Below are 19,967 nucleotides of genomic sequence, written 5' to 3' on the forward strand. Positions count from 1 at the left end.
AATAAAATTATAAATTACATTTATAATTATTTTATAACAGAAATAGATAAATAAAATGCAATATATAAAATTAGTGATAACTAATTTTGACCAAATATTTCTTTTAAATTAACATAGTAGAAATCATGATGCTTAAGTGTTTCTTTAACACGAGATTTTAATCTACTATAAGCAGTATATAACGGATGGTCAGTGTTTAATTGTAAGTCCTTGTTTCTATGTAACACTTTATCAATGTCAAATATAAACAAAAAATATCTTAATTGAAATAGAAGTTGACCGGCTGAATACTGAAAGTCATAAAACATTAAATTAGTTTATGATACATTAAATAAATAGAATACTTATTGAAATCAGACATTATAATTAAATTGGTAGTTTTTATTTAAGTTTAAACATACATATTAATAAAATACTTAAACAATTTGATAATAATAAAAAATTAACTTATATTTATTGAAATCAATTGTATGGTATCATAGAAAAAAAGTATTAAGCAACACATAATAATTATAAGAGGCCCACGACATTCAAATTTCCATATAAAATTAAATTACATACTAAAATATTAGTATTTATTATACTATATTATATATTTTGTAAGAATTATATTTAATTCCATAATTTACATGGTAAAATTCCAATGCGTTCAATAACTTGACTAGTATTTATTTTAATTAAACATAAATATTTAAGGGTAATATTTGCATTAATTTCAAACCCTAAGTTTTATTATTTAAATTATTATTATAAATTATATTTTTTGTTACAATTAGTCATATTTATAACTTGATAAATTATTCAGCATTAGCAGTTTGAAATAAATATATTTGGATTTATATTTTTTCAACTTTAAATTTGTTTAATAATTGAATAAGATCACCTAAGCTTAGATATTGTCTAACATTTTATCAAATCCATATAAAATATTTTAATCAGGTATTTGTATTTTAAACTCTTAAAATGTATCTAATTAAATAGATCAGATATATGCTTACTTCTTTTCTTAATGTTCCAGATTCACATTGTGAACAAATTTCATCACTCATGCGTGGAATATATTTGCTTTTATTATCACATGTACTATCGTCACATACATATTCACTCTAAAGAAATAATTTATTTGATTATATGTAGGTATAAATATATATATATATATAAAATAATTACTTTATAGAATTTTATTGTATGTTTCCTTATGGATTTCCATAAACTATTCTCAATCATTCCAACATATTTATAAGGAGAAATATAACATTCTGGATTAGAACAATTCTCCAAGGAAAATTCTAACTCACCATTTGGCTAAAATTTTTTATGAAAAAATCAAATTAATATTTTTAAGTAAAATAAATATATTATAAATACCTTTTTAATTGCTGGTGCAAATATTTCTACTTCATTTTTACAACCAAGACATGTAAATTTAAATCTATATATTTGTTATATAAAATATTAATTAATATAATATAAATTAACAGTATTAATTTTTTAATAAAAAACTTACTGATCACAACAATTAAATCTTGTTGCATCATCCAAATCTAAAACTTTTTCTTCAAGCGAATCTACATAAACTGATCTTGTTCTTTGGTTTTGATATAATGCAGGATCAAGACCTATTTTAATATAAAAATTAGTAATCATATAATACTTTTATTTATTTATTTATTTTAAATTTTCAGTAAATCACATACTCTCCTAACAAATTCGTACAAAATAATAAAATAATTATAATTAAACCTAAGTGTTCTGCGATCATTTTAGAATCAATATCTTCTAATGGTGAACAAAGTCTTGCTATAACTGGATGAATTTGTTGAGATAAATAATATTTAACATCAATTTTTAATGCAGTATTGGTTTTTAACTCGTCTACGTGATACACTCTTTGAGTTGATGGTAAATTTGTTCCATCCTATTTATTAATCATAACACATTACATTTTATATTTAAATATATTTTACATAAAAAAGAAACATACTTCACAAACAACATATGATATAGTATCGCCTTGTTTAAATTTGATACTTTGTTTATTGAGACGTTGTGCAATGGCTACATGGGGTAATGCTTTAGAATCTGGATAATCTTGAGGTGCTTTAGTTAATGTTTTACTAATAGCTAACAATACTAATGGAACTTTATTTTCATCCAAATCAATTTTTAGTTTTTCTAACTGAGCACAAATATTTGAAACTCTTTCTTCGGGAGCTTGATCAGATAATATTTGTCTTAAGACAAACCTACAAAAATAACAATTTTATAAATTACTTATTCAATTATTTTTATTTTTTAATACTCAATTAAAAAAAAAAAAAATTAAAAAAATATTACCTTCCAGCTTCTTGTGATAACTGTGACCAATCTCTTCTTACTATATCCAATCCTTTGATTTCTTCTTTCGTTATAAATTCACCAGAAGGAAGTTTTGAAATAGATACAGCAGCATACTTTTTTTTTTTTAACAATAACATGTACTTAAAAATACCATCAATATCTAATTCAACTTGTTTATATATTTTATTAACTTCTGATTTGATCTAATATAAAAACACAAATATATTAAAAATATAAATTATAATTAAAATATACTATATATATTATACTTTGTAACCAATTTTCATAACTTGATCATAGTCAACACAATTTGAGTTGATCATTAATGAATCTGTATCTCCATAAATAACATCAAATGCCAATTTCTCAACTAATGCTTTAGTGCTAATCAAAATTTCTCTTCCTTTAGCAGTGATTAATGCTGCTAGTGGTTTAGCATAAAAACGTGAATGTGTAAATCCCAAACATCCATACATACTATTGGCCGTCAGCTTTAATGCAGTTTGTCTCAAATTATACTAAAATCAAGATAAACATATAATGTATATCAATAAATGATTAAACAACTAAAAAATACAGTTTATTTTTATTTTGTTAACAGTAATGACAAAAAATAAATAAATATTTATTCTCTGATTTCTATCTCCTCTTATATAATAACTATAGCTCTAACTCATTAAATGATGAAAAAATATTTATACAGTAGAGCCTCGATAGTCCGGACGAATTCAGACCGAGCATCGTCCGAATTACCGATTTTTCCGGATTACCGGAGGTTTCTCAAGATTACCTACTCAAATGACTAAGATTTTATTTTTAATTTCACCATCTTTATATTTATTGCATTTTAAATTATACGAATAATAAACAACTTAAATTAAAACTAAACTAATGAATTACAAAAAAAAAAAAAAAATGTTTATAATAAGTAGAATTTAAGTATAATAGTCGATAATTTTTTTCTGAATAGTACTTTTAATTTTCATTTCAAAAGCGAGTTCTCTTAATCGACGTACCAACAAAATATCAGTGCTATCCATGTTCTCATCTTCCGCCCATTGCAATACAGTATTCAGTGCATTCACAGCTTCTGAAGGAGAAACTTTACTTGTACTAATTGAGCCACTTTCATCCTCGTCGTCAATATCATCCTCTTTTGCTGCAATTTGTAGAATTTGATCATCAGTTAAGATTTCATGATTCGCTAAATCTTCGTCTGCGCCACGGCAAGCCCATTCCTGTGCTTGAGAATCAGACATTTTATTCGTACATGTTTTCTGTATCTGGTTTATGAATGTAGAAAGTTGAATGTCATTAATTTCAACAACTTCGTCGATTTTATTTTCTGTTTGGAAAAGAAGCAAGTGTTTCCACGATTTCTTTATGAGCATTGGCGGGACCAATTTCCAACAATTTGCAAGACTAAAAACTGCGTCTTTTAAATTTATGGCCTTTAGAGCATCAATAAGGTTTTCACCATGCACCGGATCAGCAAGAACATTGACTAAGAGAGACTTACGATAGTTTAATTTAATATTCTGAATTACATTTTGATCCATCGGTTGAATAAGCGCTGTAGTATTAGGGGGTAAAAACATTGCAAAAATGTTGCCATCATCACTACGTAATTCTTCTGCTGATGGATGTCCAGGGCAATTATCCAACAATAATAAAGCTTTTGGAGGTAAATTTACATTTAAAAGGTGCTCACGAACTACAGGAACAAATTGTTTTTGAAACCAGTCTAAAAATAAAACACGAGTGGCCCAAGCATTTTTTTGTCCACGATAGTATACGGGAAGGTTAACTGATTTAAACGCACGTGGTTTTTGTGCAGTCCCAATGACGAGTAAAGGCAATTTATGTGTTCCACTTGCATTAGCACAAGGCATGAATGTTATTCTAGCTTTAATAATTTTTATTCCAGGAGCGTTTTTCTCATGACTTGATGTCAATGTATGCTTTGGTAACATTCCCCAGAATAAACCGAATTCATCAGCGTTATAAATTTGTTCTAGGTCCAAATTGTTTTCATTTATGACTCGCTGCAACTCATTTCGAAATGGTTCGATTGATGCTTCGTCACATGAAAGTTTCTCACCCGTTATTTTAAGGTGCCTAATACCATGACGATGTTTAAAATTGTCTAGCCAACCTCTACTAGCAGTGAAACCATCTTCCTGCTTTGTTATTTCACGGTGAAATAAACGTGCTTTTTCGCAAATTATTTCACCACTTATCGGAATATGTCGTCTCCGCTGTTGCATAAACCATATAAATAAAGCATTTTCGAGAACAAGATTTTCCGGTTCTTTTAAAGTTTTACGTGTGCCTGGACCACGTTCAGTTGTGCTGACAAACTTCATAATTTTTTCTTTATTTTTTTTTATTTCACCAACAGTCGATTTACCTATTCCGTACTTCTCAGCAATCATACCATAGTTCTGGCCATTTTCCATTAGCTTAATTATTTCAATTTTTTGATCTAAAGTTAAAGTTACGTGTTTACGAGGAGCCATTGTACAAACAAGAATAATAACCACTCGACAAGAAAGAAGTAAACGAACTGACCATCGGGCATCGATTTATTACCTACATATGTACATATTAATCTTTACTAGGAACAGTAGGTAATAAAAATGACGAAATTGTATTTGTCGATAACAATATCTTATGCATAGATTAATTGGGTTCCGGGAATTCTCGTAAAATCTATTTACGAACAAACGGAATTTTGCCGTCCGGATTACCGCGTTCACCGGATTATCGGGGGTCCGGACTATCGAGGCTCTACTGTACTTATATAAAATCAATCTCAAAAATTCTTAAATGCAAAATTAGGTACATAATTGACTAAAAATATATACCTATAAATATTAAATATATAAATAAACTCAAAAAAATTAATTAAAAAAGGAAATCAATATTAAGCCACTCTGCTCAAAATCAAAATGGAATAACATTTTTTTAAATAAAATAAACTTGCTTGCTCTTTAAGTATGTTTGAAATTTTTGGATCATTCATTAACTTTTTTACTTCTCTACGTGAATCAACCAATGATTTAATTTCAGCAGGTAATATACCACGAGCAACCATTTGATTTGGTATTAATTTTAATAATTCTGCAACTTCGTCATCACCCTAAAGAACAAATATATAAAAAATGAACTTAACATTATATTATGAAATAGTTAATAATAAATTTTTCTTACCTCTTGAGAATCTGCTTGCAATGTTCGAAAGCTTACAGTAGTAAAGCATATATTATATTCTTGAATAATACTGGGATAAAGTGAATTAAAATCCATCAGTAGTATCATTTTGTCATAAAATCCAATTTTTGGATCAAGTACCAGACCTCCTAAATATTGAGCTTTCTTACGACCATTTTTCTTAATACTATCATCTTCTATTAGTTGATTTTCATCCTAGTAAAATATATTGAATATGAGAAATATGTTTATTATTTATTAATATAAAAATGTATTATTCACCATGTTGTTAGTTCTTTTTTTATATTGTTTATCAGGAAGTATATAGCCTTTTTCGTTAAAAGCATGTAATAATAAATATTCATTTCTTTCAGCACGGCCACCAATTAATGTTCGGGATAGTAAATTTCCAGCTATTTTAGTTATCTGAAGAGCTAATGGTAATACATTCATTTGACACATAAGTCGCATTACACATGAAGTATCCATGATTGTAAATTTGATAAGCTGTATTAAAGATTCAGCAGAACTGCAAATTTAAATAATTAAAGTTAATATCCTAATTTTAAGTGATATAAATATTATTTAAAATATTATTAGCATACCAATACATATAACTAACTTCATCATCTGATAGATTTAAATGTTCATTTTCTTTAATATTAAGAATCTATATAAAAATATGTACATATTGTTAATAAAATAGTTTTTAGATAATTTTGTATATTATTTAAATTTCAATGTAATGTTATTCTACTAGGTATTATATTATACCTTGGAAAAATCAACAAATTTTGTATTCATATGCACCTAGCAATATAATTAAAATTTTTTTTTTATTTTTTTTTTTTTTATTTAAAATCAAAAACAAAACCTATATTACAGATCAAAATTAACAATTAGATACAGAAATTATTAACCTACCTCTTTTAAGCTTATGTAGCTTGTGTTAGAGATAGAGTGCTATGATTACTACTAAATATAATAAATATATGTGCATTAATTGTGCCATATTGGCATGTTCTATCATAGAACAGCATAATATATTATTTAAGATATTATAAAAATAATGAACTATACAGACAAAAAAATTATTCTGTAAACCTTAATTACTGATTACATTGAATAATTTATTTATTGATACAATATTCAATCAATAATTCAAAAAACTCCAAAAATTTAACTTAACAAATAACTATAGCAATAAAAATTTTATCGTAGTTTATTACTACCTAACCTACCTTATCTAGATTTTGATCGCATAATTTTATCAAGATAAACCTCTGCAAAGGGCAAACAGATGTTGAAATCAAATAAAATGTAGTCTGTGTGAATATGGGTTCTGTAAAGCAAGGATGGGCAATCGGTGCCCCGTATTTTAATTTCAAATTACTTTATAATATTTTAGCCATTATCGGTATTTTATTTTATAAAACATCAATATTATATTTTCCTATGGTATTAAATTGTAGCTAATTTACTAAATATCTAAATATAATGTATACTCATAATGGCATAGCTAACATAGCTATAGTTATAGATATTAATAAATATTGAATTAGTTTAGTTGCAATATTAAATTATATAAAATAAATGCTGTCAATTTTAATAACTTTTTTTGTTTTTTGCTTTCTTTACTCTGGCCCATCAAATTTTAAAGTTCTATTAATTGGCCCACTAATTACTTTAAGTTGCCCATCTTTTAAAAAAAGTATAAGTGTTTAGCCGATTACCAAAAAAAATAAAAAAAAAAATGATGTTGCTCTACAGATTTTTATTAATATGTATAATAAATAAATATAAACGTAAAAAAACGTAAAAAAATTTCTTCTTGAACGACAGACCTAATAAACGTTAAGTTATTCGTTCTTGTAAATTTAATTAGAAGAATGTTTTGAAATATTACGTTCTTGAACATTTAATCAAAAGAACTTATCGAAATAATACGTTCTTTTAAATTTAATTAGAAGAAAGTTTTGAAATAATAAGTTCTTGAACATTTAATTAGAAGAACATTTTACAGTCATATGTTCTCGAATAATAATAGTAATAATAATAGTTATATGTTCTTGAATAACGTTTCTATTTCTTGAACGTTCTGAAAATGAACACAATTTTGAAGATGACCAAGTTCACATAGACAAAGAAAACAGTCACAATATTTCTGAATATTCTGATGAAAATAATAATAAAATAAATGAACAAGAAAATGAAAATAATCAAGAGACATTGCCTATAATCTTCAACGATTTGGGTGCAGCAGTCAATACATCGGAGATATTGAGGAGTATATAATGTGCTGCTCATAGTTTACAACTATAGATTCTAGATGTATTTGAAATAGAAAGTATATCAACTATAAACAAATCACGGAGATTGGTGAAGATGTTGAGATTAACAAAATATTTGGAAGCTCTCAAGAATATGGATATATATAATACTATATTATTACTTATATTATCATAATATTACATCATCTTATACAGTCAAAAATAAATTATTGGCTATTGGATTTATTTTGGCTGAATCTTTTTTAGTTCTTTCAAAGTCAAATTATGCTATTGAGGTATATATTTAATCCTTATCTTAGTTATTAGTAAAAATAGGACTAGATGTAATTCAAGTTTTAGATTTTGATATTAAAGTACTAATTATTTTTCAATAAATTTAAATTCAAAATAGTCAATAGATAATTTTGATTCATAACATTTTGTCAAAGTTCGAAGAACGGTTTAGTTTATGTTGTTCTATGTGTTAAAAGTTTGAAGAACGTGTTAGCTTATTACGTTCTTCGTGTAATTGTTCATAGAACATAATAAATTGATTTAATAATTGATAATAATTGATTTATAAACAACAATGTTTTTTAACTATTTTTTTATGTTTCGTTCGGAAACCCTGCTGACTACTATACACACATAAAATCAATTTTCTGTAGCAAAATTAGTTGCTTTACACCAGGCATGTCAAATACGCGGCCCGTGGATAGCATGTGACCCATGGTTAATTTTTTTATGGCCAGCAGCTACCAATATCAATCGACAAAATAAAAAATTAATAGTAAAAAAATTATAAAATATTAATGTCATGTTACAACTATGTTGACTATGTTGAGAATATATTTGATATATGTTATTAAGTCTTATATTCTATTAAACTTTGATTGAGTAAGTTTTACTGATGGTCTTATATGTATACATATATATTAAAAAATATTAAAATTTTTTTTTCGTTTAATTTTTATGTATGGACTTGATACTTTGAGTTTGACATGCCTCTTTTTAACTAACAAGAGATAGTTAATAATATACATTTTCTTGAATATGAATTAGTGTATGTAAATATATATATTTTTAGCCAATGAAGAACAAATACAATTTATTAAATTATAAGTCAATATATACACATTTTAAAAATTTGTATTAATATTACCTGTTCTGACAATGAATATAAATCATAACTTCTTGCTTTTATCAATTCTTTTGCAGAAATTTGAGTATCACAAATCAATCTACCACTGAGTACACTTTTTTCACTCATAAATTTTCCCTAAAAGTATATATTATCAATTATTTTCTTAATACTAAGCTCATTTCACAGTAGAGTACTTTTTTAGGGAATAAAGTCCTACGAAGACGTCCAATTTTTGACCAATTTTGTATTTTATTGGCTTCTAAGCGGTTTACTAATGTAGTCAATATGTAACTACAAATGTCGTGACCGATTATCAAATCTGGATCAATTTTGGACAATTTTGCAAGAAAAAATGTTAATAAAGCACGTTCTGAATCCATTTTTATTATCTTTGAAGAATCTCCACATTTTTTTAATTCTTCTTGATGTCGAGGAGGCCATGGTGTATTACTTGGTCGTGATATTGCTAAAATATAAATATATATATATATAAAATTTAGTAATAGAAAAAATTAAATAGAAATAGTATTAAACATAATTTCAAATATAGGTGTACAATTTTTTTTATAGTAGTAATCATATATTTTAAATTATATTATTTTAATTCTAAGAGTAAAAAAGTCAGATATTATACAGTGGTTAACATAATATAGTATTTAATGTATACAATTACAAAGTAAATTTTAAATTCCAATTTCACAACTCAAATAGAGTTACTTCAATTAAACATAAAGCTATTTTTCTATCAATTATAATTATTGGAAATTAAGTTTTTAGATTTATAAGATTTTAAATAGCAACAATACAAAAGTTTTAACAAAATTGCTATAATTATACATTTCATAATACAATAATGACTAGAGCGATGATTTTTATGCACTAAAAAGTATCGAAATATGGCATATAATATGCAAGAATTTTTTATTTATTTAAAATTTACAAATTAAATAACTTATAATAATTAATTACTTAAATAGTTAATAAAAAAAAAAATTTAGAAAATTTTCTGAACAACTTAATTTATTTTTAAAATTTTATTTATTATTAAAATGAATAATCATATGCATTTCAAGTATTTCTTCTGTGAAGCTGTGACAAACGACGAAACTCAGTGGTATACTGGTATGTCGATGACTGACTAATACAGTAAGAGCAATTAAGATTATAGGTAGACACACGTTTATTTTCGGCACATTCATGATTTATGTACAATGACAAATGATGTAACAGAGTGCCGAGTGGTATGTAGATAACCAACTTACACAGCAAGAGCGATTAAGTTTACATCGTAATCGATTATTTATCTTATAAATAAATATATATATAAATTATTATTTAGTAAATTTAGTTTTAATTTTTCTACTTGAAAAATATTATTTTATATATTTTTTTAAATTTTCGCTTCAATATGCAATGAATTTTGAATTTTGCCAAAATATGCAAAAAAGAAAATGTCACCATTAGTTTCAAATTATGAGTCGTGGAGATAATTAACAAAAATCCAAAAATATTAAATGAAAAAAAATATGCATTGCATAGAAATTCACGCTCTAGTCATCTTAATTAGTTGTCTTGATTAGTTTAAATTGTGCCACATCAAAACGGCAGAGGTGAAATGTCTGCCAATTCTCTTTTTGTTGTTGCTAGCTTGCAATCTTTCATTGAACCATTTTTTTTTTTTTATTATTATCTTTCCGTTTGTACACTAGTGTTTCACTAGCTGCCTTTTTGATAGAATTTTCTATACTTTCCCATAATAGGTCTACTTGTGACTTTTCTGTTCTTTCACTTAGCTTATTCATAGCTTCTATGTACACAATTTTGTCTGTCTGTTCCTTTAGTTTCTCAATACTGACTACTGGGTATATCGGACATTTAAACTAAGGCTCAGAGATCAATATTTTGCAACAATTGAAGATATTAAAATGAATTCAATAGCTAATATAAGGGCCAAATCAATAGAGGGATATCATGAGATGTTTCCAGCAGTTAAACATTTGTTGGAGTAAGTGTGTCTGTACAATAAGATGATATTTTAAAAGGAGATTAAGTTAATTTAATTTTAAATTTAATGTATAAAAAAAAATTAATTCCAGGAACTTTTTGATCCTACCACATGTCTTAAATAATCCATATTATTAAAAAAATTCTTTAAATAAATATAAATAATATATAATACTATAATTACCACAAAAAAATTGATTATGAAGATGAGTTGATGGAGCTTGATCCATTGGAAAATGTGTATGCACTAAACAACTTATAATTAAGATTTCATTTTGTCTTGTTTTTTTGTTATACGTAATTCTTGGATTTAGAGTCATAATAACTATTGGTGGAGGTGAAGCAATGGGTGCTAGTTGTACATTTTTCATATCTAAACATAATATCTACGGAACATAATTGTTAACATTAAATATTAATAGATTAAAAAAAAAAAATATTTTTACCTCAAGTTTACACCAACTCATAGGATTACTAGATAGCTGTGGAGATTTTATATCTAACCAACATGGTCCTTTAATTTTTTGATCCAAAAGTAAAAGTTCTAAGAATGAAGTATTAGTACCAAATACTCTACTAAATGTGTTGCCACTTAAATCTATTGGCAAAGGAGGATAAGAGGCCTTAAAAATGAATGAAGGTTTTTTATACAATCATATAATTAAGATTATTAGTATTATAAAGTAAAAAAACACTAACAGAATATCTAATTTCCAAGTATTCACTTTCATCAGCAACATCTGGTAGATCAAAAGCATATTTTTTTGTAATTTTACGAGATTTAAAATTGCGTACTTGATACTGGTCACTAAGGTTATTAAATTCATTATATACATCAACCATTTTCACTTCTTCATTTTTAGATGTCTATAATATTATATGATTTACTAAATAATTTAATATAAATATAAATAGTATAATTAATGAGTCTTACTGAATTTCTAGGAAGTAAAAACATTCTTCTTTCAATATTTTTAACAATAACACAACAGCTTACATATGCATTAACATTAACAGGTTTTACTTTACCAAAAAGAAATACTATTCCAGGTTGTTTAAATACATCTTCAAATGCATCCAAATAAAAAAATCGAAAAACCTAAATTAAAAAAAGTTATATTGTTATCCAAGTATTACTATTAATATTTAAAATATCTTAATAATTAATTGAAAATATAATATAATATAAATATTAATATTACTGAAATATTAAAAATAAGCAATAAAGTACTTAATCATAATAATTTTAACTATAATATATATGAATTATATTAATAAAAGTAAATAACTAACTTGATTTCCATTTTTATCAGTTGTCAAAGGCAATTTTGAAGAAATATCATGTGGTAAAGAAACTTGTTCTTCTTCTTGAATACTAAAATATTAAAAATTAAAAAACAAAGTAATAATTACAATCTAGTTATATCATATAATATAGAATATAAAAATATTTTATTAGTAAAATTTTTAGATATAATTATATTTCATTCATGGTTAATACCCTCTGCAGTGCCAAACTATAGCTCTGAATATTGGCACATTTTATTAAATACTATAAAAAATTCAAGAATTATTTTTAGAATTATTATACATATAATATTTAAAATATAGATGATAACTAGGGCCTGCATTTTTATGCATTTGTATGATTTCAACAGTCCAGAATGTAACAAAATAAGTTACAAGTTTGAATTATAGTTGATAGATTAAAAATATAAATATTTATTGAATATTATATATAAATTAGATTTGTATATTTCTTCATTTTTGATGTGTATTGCATATTTCTGTAATTTACGATTTATCATTGCATTATAGCCAAATATTTAAATGTTTCATAACCATTTATTTTACTATTATTTACTGGTTTTACCCACATATATCTATGGTTTATAAGGAATTAATTTTCTTATATTATCTAATCACTTTTGGATGAAGATAATTCAGTTGGAACTAGTTAATGAAATCTGTATATTCAATAAGTTTTCATGAACTAAAGTGTGTGACAAAAAGATAAAAGCACCCGAATATATTTAGTTATAATATATTATATACCACAAAAGTGTGTACAAATGATGTTATTGTTATGGTAATTATAATTAAGTGATTTAACCAGTACTTTCTCATATATTATTTTAATTTTATTATACATTTTAAAGTTCTGTGTAACTATAATAATATTAATAAAAAAATTTTAATAGGAAATGTTCGCGACAAAATTATAAAGGCAAATATATATATTAACAAACTAATATATATAACAACATTTATTATATTTATTAATATTATATATGTATGAAACCTCCATTAACATGAATAGTGTCAAAAATTCTATTTGGAATTGTGTCATACAGCTTTTTTATAACATCATGGGAAATTAGTGCCCAAGCTTCTAAAATCGATTTTTTCAACTCACAGACTAAAGAATATATTGTTTGGCTTCTTTATAAACTTCTTTGGTAAGTAATCTCCAAACATTTTCAATGATATTTAGATCTGGAGATCGTGCAGGTCAATCTAATATTGGTATAGAATTTGTTTCAAAATTATAATTTTATGATTCGAGCCATATGGATTGGCGCATTATCCTGTTGAAATATAAAATTTCTTCCTGCTATTTTCCTAAAACATGACTTTTGGGTATTAAGATCTTTATGCTTCATAGCATTTATTCTACCATCTAAAAAAACAACATCACTTCATCCTTTATAACCAATTGCACACCAAATCATTACAGATCCTCCTTCCATTTGCCATCTTGACATAATACGTTCATCTTTTCTTAAATCGTGATAGTAATACAAAAATCCATCAGGTCCATCCAAATTAGATTTTTCATCTGAAAAAATTACTGGTCACCATTATTTTGACCAATTAATTTGGTTTCTTGAAAAGTTCAATCTCACATTTTTATTAAGCTTGTTTAATGGTGGTTTTCGTAATAATTTTTTTCGAATGAGTATATGCGTGCATTTCATTGTCTATGTACGTTACGAATACCAGTTTTCACACCACATTAATTAAGAATACCACGTACAGATAAAGCAGAATTTTATGCAATTCTTAAAATTGTTCTTTTTTTACGATCAGTTTTTACTTGCAATCGACCTGTAGACGTCTTGGAATTGTAATTTTGACAAAGTTTTACAAAATTATCTATAACAGTGGAGCTCCTATTTAGTCTATGCAATATTTCACAATTTGAAAGACCGCATTCCTTAAATGCTGTAATTTTTCCTTGTTCTTCATTTGATAATGGTTTTGCTCTTCCCATGGTAAATTATTTAATAATTAATTACAATACTATACAAATTATACTAATACAGTTTATAATGTTAGATTGTATTAAGTATAACAGAAGTTTAAAATAAGGATAATTGGATCATATAATACAATTGCTAAATACGTAACGAAACTAACTGCCTTTATAATTTTTTCGCAACAAAGTCTAATAAATTCACCAATAAATATTTTTTTATTAGCTTATAATTAAAAAAATAAGATTAAATTACTATCATTTTGGTTTTTCCCGAAATTTATCAGTACATGGAATATATTAATTACCTTTGTTTTAATAATAACTAGTTTCACATCATAATGTATACAATTATATTTGGTTAAATATTGTGCCTTTATCTTTTTGTCGCGCACTGTATATTCAAGTCATGTTTCTTGATAGTGTGTATTTGTATTTCAAAAGTACAATCCTATGTTTGTAAATATTTTATGAATTTGAAAAAAAAATTTTTATCTGAAGGGGATTCTCTTTAAAGTATATGGGATTAATGTCAACAGTGTCAAGTGCTTTTATTCGAAAATTCATCCAACTCTTAAGTAATCAATTTTAACTCTCCAGATAACTTTTAAATACTATAAAAATGTACTAAATTTGTTTAAATTAATTTTCATTTATGAATTTTTATTCAAATGAGTGAACATTCAAAATATTTCAAATTTAACATATAATTCAATACAACATACTAATTACAAAATAATAATTCATTATTTGACGAATTATATTTAATATTAAACTAAATTAATTTAATTAACATGCATATTTGTTTGCATATTTTAATAATAATCAGTGCAATGCTTGCATATTTCATACATTTTTAAAATATATAATTCAGGGCCCTAATAATAACTAATAATAAACAAAATATACACTTTCAAGAAGTGATTAATGATTTATATATTTTTTGTTTGCATTATTCTCATTTAGTTGTTGTTGAAAACAATGTCTAATAATAAAATATAATAACCATAAAAATTTATAATCAACATTTATTGGTAGCTTTTAAGTCTTAAAATTAATAAATCAGTATTACCTTTCAATTGGCCATTTGGTATCTTCAAAATCAATTTTAATTTCAGATTTAATTGATTCTTTTTTAATACTTAATTCAGATTGTTCCACAAAACTTTTTTCAGCCTTAAAAGAAAACACAAAATGATTTAAATGATTCTGTATTTATTAAATTTTCAATTAAATTAAGTTTACTTTAATTGCTTCTTCAAAATCAAAATCTTCAATATCATCCATATTTTCATCAAATAATTCTTGTTCTATAGCTTTCTGTATGACTGTTTTGGGCTAAAAGTTTGGATCAATTGATTTTATAGTAATATATTTAAATTCATTTTAATTATTTTGATATAATACTATACTTTGTTCATTATTTCTTCAGATGTTTCTATAATTTCATCATGGTTTTTATCAAAATCAATGGTACTGTTACATTTAAGTACGTTGTTTTCATTTTTATTATCTGATACATTTTTTAGAGATGATCGAGGAGATTTTAATAGCGTAGAAAATGATTCTAAATAACCTCTATAAAATAATAATTTAAAAAAAAACCATTTATAACATTTTGGTTGTTATGAAAGAACTTTCAGACTAATATATGTTATTACAATTAAAAACAAACATTAAATACTTAAATTCACTTTCAAAGATGATTGTAAAACATCTTTGAAGTTCATTTAAAAATTATAATACAAATTATAACAAAATACATACATACATACCTATACATATGTAATAGGATCAAAAATTTCCTAGAATTTTATTTTATTTTTTTATGCATACAATTTAAACTTAAATTAACTTAATCTTCTTCAAAATATTGTCCTTGGGAATAGACAGTGATGTAAAGAATACTTTTAAAAAGTAAATATTCAAATACATTTTTTTTCAAGTATATAAGATAATACTCAAATACTTTAACTGTATAGTATTTCAAATACTACTTTAAAAAAGTATTAAGAATACTTTTGTTTTTGAAAGTAGGTTTCTAATTAATCTAATATAGACACATAGTAGGTTTATAATAATTTTTATTTTATTTATTTATTAAATAAATGTTTATAATATTTTAAAAACATAATGTTTTCAAAATTTTCATCAGCCATAGAGCTTTTTTGGTCATGGTTACTCTATCCACTCTGAATAATTAACATAGAAATACAGAATATTCAATAAAACTATTATTCAATTATTATTTTAGTTGGCAATAATATTTTTGCAACCAAATATTTTGAATAAAAATAAAATATTAAAAAAAAAACCAAGAATTCAAAACAAATAAGTATATAATAGTATTTAAAATATAATTTGAAAATACTTTATCTTGAAAGTTTTTTAAAATTTATTCAATACTTAAAAAAGTATTTGAATACTTTTACTCAAATACTTTACAGCACTAGGAACAAATACAATTATTCTAACAAATTTTGCAACTGCTCAAAACATCTTTGATATCCTTCTGTTGGTATGACCCTGAGTTAGCCGCCACATTAGTTTTAATGACTTCAATTGTCACAATAATTTCACCTTTGGTCCAAGTTTTAGGTTAGGAAATAGCCAGAAGTTACATGGTCCAATATCTAGTGTATATGGGGATTGGGGAATTGTAAGAATTTTTTTATCAGCTAAAAATTGATGAACTGCAAAAGATGTCTGACACGGTGCATTTTTGTGGTGCAAAAACCACTCACTTTCCATTTCTCCAGCTTCTTTCAATGTTGTATCAAACTTTTTTAACGTTTTCAAATTTCAATATAAAAACTAGAATTAACTGTCTATTTGGAAAAAATCCTTAGTAAATAAACCTTTTGCAGCAATTTTTTCAAGTTGAAAATAAAATTTTATGTTAGCCCGTTGTTCAAGTTACGTAAGTCAGTTTAACAAAATGCATAAACTGTCTTTCGTAGGCTTGATAACGGCTTAGGCGGACATTTGGTTGAATTTTTTTTTTTTTTGGGGGGGGAGGGCTATAATAATTCAAAGTAAAATAAACCGCAGAATCTTCATTCCCAAACCCTCTTCCCATGTACAAGTAAAACTTAATACTATTAAAAATATAGATATGTTTAGATTGTATTAAAAAAACACTAAATAACGTATATTTAAAAATAATTAGTATTTTATTTTAATAACAAATATCTATTCATATCAGCATAGATATTCAAAATATCATCGTTTTATAAATTTTTCGATATGTCTTTTTCAATATATAGTAATAAAAGTCGCTGAACCTATCTTGAACAAACGATGTCCTTAGCCAAATTTTTATTTTTTTCATTGCTCCTCTTACGCAAGCAGCCGAACTAATTGGTATTGTTAATGCTATTGTAGTATTTTATTATTTCTTATTTTATGATTTTCAAAAAAACGAACAGATAATTATAAAAACAATAAATAATATTTCCAACAAAGTTTGATATTGGAGGGGCTATTCAAATATTTAGGGCTAAGCTCCCCCCAATGTTCGCCTACGGATAACAGTTAATGTGAAATTAATGAAGTTTTAATAATTATAACTACAGATATTAAATTATGTGTACTTTTAAATCCAAAAATCATATTTATGATAAGTAAAATAGTTTTTATTTCTATAAATAAATTCCAGGAACTTTTTGATCTTACTATGTATATATTTACCTAGTTTGGTTTTCCTTTTTAATTTTTTCTGTCACTCTACTAGGAATTAATTGAGGAGTTTTCAATATTTCTGGTTTAGAAGAATTATCCAATTCATGAATAAGATCATCAAGAATATCATCTTCATCCAAATTAACTGGAACCTAACAAATTACCAAACATTTAATTAATATTTTTTTAATGTTTTATTTATAAATAACTTTGTACATCAAAAACTCATTAAAATGAACACTTAAAAATGTACTATTAAAAGAAAATAAATAAATTTGATCCTCTCAATGAAGAAAAATTTTAAATTCCATACCAATGGATATTTCATTATCATTATTGAATAATATAAAATTAAATATCCAAAATGGGTTAGGTAGCACAATGAAAAACTTCAGAAAATTTATAAAACAAATTACTTAGGCTAGGTTCACATGGAGCGCGTACACACGCGTCGATCGCGATAACGACATAAGAATCTATTCCCGCTCGAATACACGCGTGCCTCCGCGGATTGAAATTCCATATATCATTATCGGACCGTTCAGTTGACACACGCGTTTCGATGCGAACGATCGAATTTTCATCAATAGTTTTTGAAAACAAGTCTTATTTTAAATATGGAAATTGAAATAGATATGTTAATTAATGAAATAAAAAAAAGGCCTGCCATCTGGGACATTGTAATCAGCTTCTAAGGAATCTTTAATTATCTCCAATAGGTCATCAAATGATTTAATGGACATTTTAAAGTAATTGAAAAATTTATCATGGTGCTCTATTAGTTTAGGATATAATGTAAGAATAATCTAAGACTTAAAGAAAGCCTTGTTTTCAAAATAGGATGAACCTAATATTTCCTTTCCGTCATTTGTCTGCATCTTCTCATCCTTCGGTGGACGGGCAATAAAGATACAGCATCTATCACATTCATTCTTCATGACAATTTGAACTATACTAAGTAGTAAAGTTTTTGACTAGAACATTCCCGTACAACACGCGTGACACGCAGCCATCTGAATGGTTATATGTGCGTTCTATGGCATGCTAACGTGCGTCCATGTGAACCTAGCCTTATTTTAAATCTATTATTTAGATACATCAAAAAGTCTGAATTACAATAACACAAACATTTTTGACATTATAGAAGATGGATTTCAGTGGCAAATTTGTCCATGCATTTACTGCATTCTGAGACAATGTTCAACTAGATGATTAACATAATTCTAGAATATTTTTATAAGATTAAATTTCATCATAATTTCTTTATACATTTTAAATATGTACTTTGAACTACACTTAGTTATATTAATTGCATTGTTTCAAACTAAGAATAAAATGTTCTACATAACAATACCAAAACATTAATATTAATACCTCTTTCTTTTTTTTTACTGGCATATTCGCAAACATTTTTTGAATATCTCTATTTGAAGGGATATCTTCATCAAAACTTTTATCAGCCCTACTTCTCTTTTTACCTCTTCCTTTCTTTTCTTCTTTAACAATAGATTCTTCATCCAAATCATCATCAAAAATTTCCCTTCCATCTTCAACATAGCCATCAATTTGATCTTAAATAAACATACACATTATTTAGCATAAATATAAATATTTAAGTACATATATAATTTACAATCATCAACTATCCAATTGTCCTGTTGTCGCTTTACTACTCTATCTGTATATTCTTGTTCTGAAACTTCTTCGTAAACATTTTGCATAGGTTCTACTTCATATTTATGTTTAGTTCCATCAGTTTTAATCTTTTTTAATTTCGCTAATGCTTCAAACCGACTGGTTTTCCCAGCCTTTTGACGTTTTGGTCTAGATGACTCTATAAATTATGTTAATATTAATATTTATATTTGTTTATATTAAATAGCAATCATAATAAATAATAATAATTTATTTAAACTTACCAGGATTATCATTCATTTTATTAGGAATGGTAAGGTTAGGAAAATTAAATTAAATTAATAAAAATTTTAATTACACTTATTTTAATATTTGTACAAAATAATCTAGCAACAAAATATGTAAAGAAATAAGTAAAACATCT

The 19,967-nt window shown here is 25.2% G+C and overlaps 1 protein-coding gene across 1 annotated transcript; it reads right to left on the minus strand.

The window, feature by feature from the left end:
* Positions 1-43: 43 nt before the first annotated feature.
* Positions 44-19,861, minus strand: LOC112684074 (DNA polymerase alpha catalytic subunit). Its single transcript, XM_025555378.1, has 27 exons — positions 19,828-19,861; positions 19,542-19,742; positions 19,283-19,479; positions 17,918-18,060; positions 15,640-15,805; positions 15,473-15,565; positions 15,300-15,403; positions 12,265-12,346; positions 11,906-12,070; positions 11,671-11,838; positions 11,418-11,594; positions 11,156-11,357; positions 9,162-9,433; positions 8,986-9,102; positions 6,159-6,223; positions 5,836-6,082; positions 5,554-5,769; positions 5,327-5,482; positions 2,610-2,858; positions 2,338-2,543; positions 1,985-2,246; positions 1,744-1,918; positions 1,508-1,619; positions 1,369-1,432; positions 1,171-1,305; positions 999-1,106; positions 44-290 (listed from the first exon to the last, which is right to left on the minus strand). The coding sequence occupies exons 1-27, from the start codon at positions 19,841-19,843 to the stop codon at positions 81-83; spliced, it is 4,308 nt and encodes a 1,435-aa protein (XP_025411163.1). The 5' UTR covers positions 19,844-19,861; the 3' UTR covers positions 44-80.
* Positions 19,862-19,967: the final 106 nt, after the last annotated feature.

Source organism: Sipha flava, unplaced genomic scaffold (assembly GCF_003268045.1).
Source record: "Sipha flava isolate LNK unplaced genomic scaffold, YSA_version1 240_pilon_pilon, whole genome shotgun sequence".
Lineage (NCBI taxonomy): Eukaryota > Metazoa > Arthropoda > Insecta > Hemiptera > Aphididae > Sipha > Sipha flava.